Here is a 7,516-nt window from a genome sequence, read left to right as displayed (position 1 = left end):
AGACAGACACCTCTAAAAAGACTGAACAACATGAGGAAATGTTCCACATGTAGGATAAACAAGAATCAGTCAAAATTCAGGAGCAGAGCCCCAGACCTTCAGATGCCCAAGGATAGTGTAAATTAAGAGACATCTAAAAATTTCTGTCTCTTAGTGGCTAGCTATTGGGACTACATTACCCTTACCAGGCATGTAGCTCTTTAGGGCATACTCTGTTTCTTTGTTTCTTTGTTTCTTTGTTTCTTCGTTTCTTCCTTCCTTCCTTCCTTCCTTCCTTCCTTCCTTCCTTCCTTCCTTCCTTCCTTCCTTCCTTCCTTCCTTCCTTCCTTCCTTCCTTCCTTCCTTCCTTCCTTCCTTCCTTCCTTCCTTCCTTCCTTCCTTCCTTCCTTTCCCTTCCTTCCACCTTAGAATTAATACTAAGTATTGGTTCTAAGTCAGAATAGCATTAAAGACTAGGTAAGGTTTAAGTGACTTGTCCAAGAAATATCTCAGGCCAGATTCAAACCAAGAAATTCTTTTCTCTAGGCCTTGCTGTCTTTCCACTGAGGTAATTTAGATGCCCCTAGCTATATATATATATATATATATATATATATATATAAACAAATTTATTGAATGCTGCTTCCCAGTCAGGCTCTGTGCTAGGAATTGGGGATAAAAAGGCAGAAATGAAAATGTCTATTCTCAAGGAATTTACAATCTATAGGAGAGATAACCTGTATGGTAGAAGTGGCAAACACAAGACCTAAGGGACTGTTGTAACTCACAACATTCCTGAGTGGGGCCTGAAGCATATTAAAGCTTTTTAAAATGTAACTGGGAAACATTTAACAAGATAAATAAAAAATATAATAGAATATAGATAACAAGTGTAGGAATCCTTATGAGAATCCTTTTCTATTTAAGTTTAATACTATTGATAAAAGTGTCTAAAAGAGGAAAAACATAATAAATACAAAGTAGTTTAAGAAAGAAACTAGGGAAGTAGTTAGGTGGCTCAATGGATTAAGAGTTAGGCCTGGAGATGGTTGGTCCTGGGCTCAAATCTAACCTCAGACACTTCTCAGCTGTGTGACCCTGGGCAAGTCACTTGGCCCCCATTGCCTAGCCCCTTACCACTCTTCTTCCATGGAACCAGTACACAGTATTGATTCCAAGACAGAAGGGGAGGGTTATAAAAAAATAGTAGGAGAAGATGAACAAATTTGGATGGGGGCGAGGGTCACTTTTATTATCAGGGTCCTTTATTTCTTGGACATAGTAATCTTTAATTTCCAGGTTCATTCATTCATTCAATTATTCTTCACCTGTTTTGACCTGAGCATTGTGCTCAGACCTGAAGGAGAAATTAAGTTTATTATTATTTTTAATTTAAAATATATTTTTTATTTTAAGTTCCAAATTCTCTCTCTCCCCTCCCTTCCTTACCCTTACTCCCCCCAACCAACTGAGAAGACAAGAAATAGGATATTCAAGCAATCAAGTTTATTGCTCTTTGGTGATAGTCACTGTTCTCATAGAGGGAAAATTAATAGATAAGACAATAACTATAGTATAAAGCAAAATTAAAAGAAACTGCTAATTTTACAGAGGAAAAAACCAAAGCCCAGAAAAGGATAATGATTTGCCCATCATCACACGGATAGTTAGTAGCAAAGTCAACATCTGAACAGAGATCTTTGTACACTAAAGCTAATGTTTCTTTCTGAGACAACAATCCACTCTCTTCAGTTTCCTTTGAATACTACTGAGAGGCAAAGCTGTACTGTGGATGAAGTCCTGATCTGAATTAAGGAAGGCCTGCATTCAAATTCTGTCAGCATCATTTATTAACTGTGTAATTCTGAGAAAATCATATGATGTCTCCCTTTCAATTTTTCATTCAGAAAGTAGGATAATGATAGCTCACAGAGGTATTATTGAGGCTCAAAAGAGAAAATTTATTGGAAGGATTTTTATAAGACTTAAGGTGTTTTATAAAAGCTATTCTCTTGCATTTCCCTACTTGGTTCTCAGGATCCTCCTCTTTAAAATGGGGAAAGGTGGGATTTAAATTAGATGATCCCTAAGGTCTCTTTAAACTTTAAATCCTAGGAAAATATATTGCTTTGCTATAGTCTCCTGAGAGGAGATGGAGGACACTGGATCCACAAACCTGTGATGGATGCCAAGGGATCACTGGGTAGAAGTGCATCAGTGATTTGAGAATCTCTGATGAGCTCAAAGTCCCAGTGATAATTTATGAAAAAGGAGGTGATATAAATATCCTGGCAGGGAGGGGGACTCACAGGCTCTTGGGTACTGGGGACCTTAAAGGTAGGCAGCACATAGGTCTGGCTCTACAAGTATTGGCAGAGGAGTCCTGGCTGGCAGAGAGAACAGGTGAGCGAATGCCAAGGTGAACTCTTGGAGAGAGTTAAGGCTGGTGTACAGTTTAGGCTGGACTGAAATGGTGCCTGGTGGCAGGAACAGAATTTTGTATTAGTGACCTTGGGGAGAGGAGGGATTCAGGTGAAAGAAAACTTAAAATAATCACACTACCTGTTCCTTATCTTTGTACAGCCTGCCTATATTACTTTCAGAAGCTCACCTAATCTCCGTGACAGTCTTCTGAGGCAAGGAGTACACTCAATTGTTTTAATCCTGCCCTGTTCAGTCCACATCTCTAGACATATGAATATTAAGTCACAAACAAGTGAAGGGATTTGCCAAAGGTCACACAGCTTTCCAGGGATAGAACCTGGAATCATGGATCAAATTCAGTTCTCCTGATTACATGTCCAGTGTCTTACCACTATTTTCAACTCTCACAGGCTTAATTTCAAGACCATATAAGAACATACAAGAAGGGGATGGAGCTGCATCAGGAGAGATATAGGACATTCACACACACACACACACACACACACACACACACACACACACACACACACACAAAAGCAAACTTCCTGCCAGGGAATTGGTGAGACATTAACAGTGCTAGTGGTGGGCGGTCATTGGCATCTCCATTCCTGGGAGTCATAGAAGGTTGAATAGATTCACATCTCATCAAGGAGAGATCCTGACAAGAGACAGAAGACAGGATGAGATGGCCTCAAGGAGAGATGCCTTTATAAGAAAAACATTTCTGGGACAGCTAAGTAATTCAGTGAATAGAGTGCCAGGCCTGGTCTTGGAGTTGGTCAGTCTTGGGTTCAAATCTGGCCTTAAGTAACACTTTCTAGCTATATGATCTTGGGCAAGTCACTTAACCCATTTGCTTAGCCCTTGCCCTTCTGTCTTAGAGTTGATACTGGGACAGAACATGGGTTTTTTAAAATACCAGTATTTCTGCATCTTTCCAGTTACAGAGCTTTCATCACTTACTCTTCCTTCTCAGTATATCATTCAATCTCCCAGGCTATGTTTCTTAGCCAGATAGATATATGCTGGGAATGGTTCAAAATGACTTTGGAGAGCTGGTTGTTAAATTTTCAGTGTGAGCATTTATACCCCAGAAATCAGCAAATTCTCTAAATCTGGACTTGATTTATTGTTCTGATTGTCTCAACTTAAGAAAGTGATGGAGAAAATGTTAATAGTGCAAATTAAACTGAAATATCTGTTCTGTGTACATTTTTTCCCTGAGGTGATAAATATTTGATTCATCATCCTAATTGATAAACATCTACCACTACATTCTTGTCTTTCCCTTCCTCTCTTCCTCAGTCTTCCTCCTTCTCCTCATTTCTCCCCAAGCTAACATGTAATATGTTCAATTACAAGGTTGTGGGAGAAACACCCAAGTTTGTAGTAAAGTCTCACCTCAAGAATGGGAGACTCAAATTCTGTTCAATCCAGAAGTGAGAAAAGAATTTTATATGAAGAAGAGATTTATAGTGGTATAATAGTCTAATAGTTGTAGATATAGTCTGGGGCTAATCAGATAGTCTTAGGGTTGATGGATTAGCCCAGGGGCTAATAGAGTAGTCTCTCTGGAGCTGATGAAAGAGCAGCTCTCCAGCTGATGGAATAGCAACTCCATAGCCCTGGAATTGATGGAATAGTCTTTGGGATTGATGGATTAGTAGCAACCCCATCTGTGTAGTAGCAATTGATTTGTAGTGTAGCAACCCAAGGTGAGGATCAGGGTTTGCATATTAGGGTCTGGGAGCTTGTCATTTCTCAGTCTAGGGAAGTCTCCACCTTTCCTGAAAACTCTGGAAAATGGGCATGGCCAAATTCAGGTGGAGGTATATTTGGGGGTTTGACATAGAGGAATAGGGAGCACATGCAGGTTTTGGGGATCCTTCTGGAATGCCAGAGTCCTTGGTGCTCATGTCCAATGTTCTCCTAGTGTTCACTTTGTTGTCATTTTTTCAATGTGGGCTAAATAATTATGGGATCTCAGATTAAAGCTAGAATGATCCTTAAAGGCAACCCTTTCATTTTATAGATGGGAAAACTAAGGTTCAGTGATTGACAAAGGATACAGAAAAGAAGGGTAAAATTGAGGGAGTGGGAATGGAGACTTTAAGTGAAGACTGTCTCAAAAGCAATGATCATGGAGATTCAGCCCAGGTCAGAATAGTCAGAAGGTAAGTAATAGTCTGAGGTAAGTAAGAGAGATTTACCTTTTTTGTTTTTTTTTTGTCTATTGACTACTCAATCCTTAATTATCCCAGGAAGAATTGCCAAGGATGCCAAACCTGCCCAGGACCAACTTCAGCTTCACCACCTTCTTGCTGACTGGTTTCCCAGGCCTGGAATGGGCTCACTGCTGGATCTCCCTGCCCATCTTTGCAGGCTATCTAGTGGCTCTTCTGGGCAACATCACCATCCTGCACCTGGTCCGCACTGAGAACTCCCTGCACCAGCCCATGTACTACTTCCTGGCAATCCTAGCAGTGACAGACCTGGGTCTCTGCATGTCCACTCTGCCCACAGTGCTGGGTGTGCTGTGGTTTGATGCACGGGCCATTGGGCTGGTGTCTTGTATTCTGCAGCAGCATTTCCTCTACTCCTTCTTTTTCATGGAATCTGCTGTGCTTTTTGCCATGTCCCTGGACCGCCTGGTGGCCATTCGCTTCCCACTGCGCTATGCCACAATTCTCTCTGGCCCCCGTGTGGCACTGGCTGGGGCAATACTGGGTCTGAGGACGGTTGCTATCACAGCAGCCCCCTCAATCCGCTTGTTCACCTTCCAGTACTGCCGCCCTGGAGCCCTCTCTCATGCTTATTGTGTACACCAAGACATGATACGCCTGGCCTGCTCTGACACACGCTTCAACAGCATCTATGGGCTGTGCATTATCATGTTGGCCATGGGCTCCGATGTTCTCTTTATCCTGATCTCCTATACCATTATTCTCTACACTGTACTCTCCATTGCCTCTGCCAGGGAGAGACTAAAAGCCCTCAACACATGTGTGTCCCACATCCTGGCTGTGTTGTGTTTCTATGTGCCTGTGCTTGGCTTATCCATTGTTCACCGCTTTGGACGCAATGCTTCCCCTGTTGTGCATGTGCTTATGGGTACAGTTTCAGTACTTTTTCCTCCTCTGATGAATCCTGTGATCTATAGTGTCAAGACACATCAGATCCGTCGAGCCATCCTCAAGGTGGTCTCTTTGGGGAAACACTGATGATGGGTTTGGGGCATGCCATGGGCAAAATACTAGAAGCTATTTGGCAATATTCTACACTCAAACAATGATTTATTTAATAATATTAAGTTTTAAACAGAAGGTGATACACATGAAGACTTCTTAAGAACTTTTGAATTTAGAGTTCAGCAGTTTCAATAGATCTGGACAAATGTGACAAAAGCACTTGCTATGGTAGTGACTAAATGAGTGGAGGGGAGAGGGGGGACAAGAGAAATATTGTACTCCTAAAAGCATCTGCTCTATTACATTGGTTAGACATGAAGGAAAAAATTGAAAATGACTATCAGGATTGAGGTTGGAAATCTTGAATGTGCTTAGTATCATCAACAGATGCAAGGCAGGGTTCTTTATTGTGTATGTGTGTGTGAGGGGAATCAGGGAAAATAATGAAATGTTTGTAAATATGGAATTTGAAACCATTATGGAATAAATAGATGAAAATGTTATTAGGATATTAGAATTATGGTATATGAGCTTAGCAATAATCTGTGATAGAGATGAATATTTAGGATTTCTCCACTTAAATTTGATCAATGAAGTTACATAAGTGAGTAAAGTCAACAAGAGAAAGAGCATAATGAGAGAGAAGAGAAACAGGGAAAGGATAGACTCTTTAGTAAAACCCGTCCTTAGAAACAATCAGTAAAGGGAGACTTGTCAGATCCAGAATAGTCTGAGTTCTATGTTTCTCACAAACAAAAGTGGTCTTCATTGTTGACACAGATTAGGTACCAGCATCATCATCATCATCATCATCATCAGTGGATGGAAACAGATAAGTAATTAAAAGGCAAGTAAGATTTAAATTCCTCTGTAGGATTGGGAATTATTCAAATTAGCTTTAATTCATTTTGGTTCAATAAAATTATATTCTGCAACAAATATGTAGGTACTTATACTATGCTATGCTAAGCCATGGGAATCCATAGAATTCACAAAATTAGAACTAGAAGAAACTTTCGAGGCCATTGATTACACCTTCATCATTTTACAAATGACAAAAAAATGAGGTACAGAGAAATTCAGTAAATTGTCCAGGTTCACACATCTCATAAATGTCTAAGGTTAGTTTTTTTCTTTTTGACTTCAAGTTCAGTTCTCTTTGCCAAATGCTTTTCAGTGCACTTTGCTAAATGAAACAGTGCCTGCCCTGAAGAAATTTATTTCCTGATAGATTCAGTTCAATTCATCAAGCATCTATTTAGAAGGAAGAAAAGAAAAAATATACAAACATTTAAATGCCTACTATATGCTAAGCATTAAAAATATATATATTATTTCATTTGCCCTTCACAACAACCCTTGGAGGGAGGGGATATTTTTATTCCCATTTTACAGTTGAGGAATCAGAGGTTAAATGATTTGACCAAGATTATACAGCTCCTCTGATAACAGATTTGAATTCAGGCCTTTCTAATTCTCAATATGTTAGGAATTCTGGTAGGCACTAAAATTACAATAAAAAAGAAACAATTCCATCCTTTAAGGAACATGCATTTGACACAAGTGAAAGTGAAAAATTCATACAAAGAAGAATATAAGTGCAAATACATTATGCAAATGCAAATACTCCAAAGAAAAGATTCTCTTCCTCTAGTTGATTGGCAGTTCATTCAACATTCCATCTCTTGCTTTTTCTTGCAAAAGCCATTTTGTGCTGTGATCTTTTCTTTGCAATATAAAATATAAATGCAAAATAAAATACATACAAATAATTATAAAATAATTTTGAAGTGTACAATAACTGGGAAAGTCAAGAGAGGCTTCTTATTGGAGGTAGCACTTAGTCTGGAGAGGAATTAGGGAAACGAGAGCATTTTATGCTTGAGAGATTTCAGGTGCAAAGTCATAGAGGTAGGAGATTGAAT

The 7,516-nt window shown here is 39.5% G+C and overlaps 1 protein-coding gene across 1 annotated transcript; it reads left to right on the top strand.

The window, feature by feature from the left end:
- The first annotated feature begins 4,653 nt into the window (after window positions 1-4,653).
- LOC100022322 (olfactory receptor 51L1-like) lies at window positions 4,654-5,829 on the top strand. Its single transcript, XM_001374166.3, has one exon. The coding sequence runs from the start codon at window positions 4,680-4,682 to the stop codon at window positions 5,622-5,624; it is 945 nt and encodes a 314-aa protein (XP_001374203.2). The 5' UTR covers window positions 4,654-4,679; the 3' UTR covers window positions 5,625-5,829.
- Window positions 5,830-7,516: the final 1,687 nt, after the last annotated feature.

The sequence above is a fragment of the Monodelphis domestica genome, chromosome 4, assembly GCF_027887165.1.
Source record: "Monodelphis domestica isolate mMonDom1 chromosome 4, mMonDom1.pri, whole genome shotgun sequence".
Classification (NCBI taxonomy): domain Eukaryota; kingdom Metazoa; phylum Chordata; class Mammalia; order Didelphimorphia; family Didelphidae; genus Monodelphis; species Monodelphis domestica.
This window is presented reverse-complemented; position numbering and strand designations above follow the sequence as displayed.

Coding starts and splice junctions, on each gene's coding strand:
- LOC100022322 (XM_001374166.3), top strand. CDS start 4,680: ATGCCAAACCTGCCCAGGACCAACTTCAGCTTCACCACCTTCTTGCTG.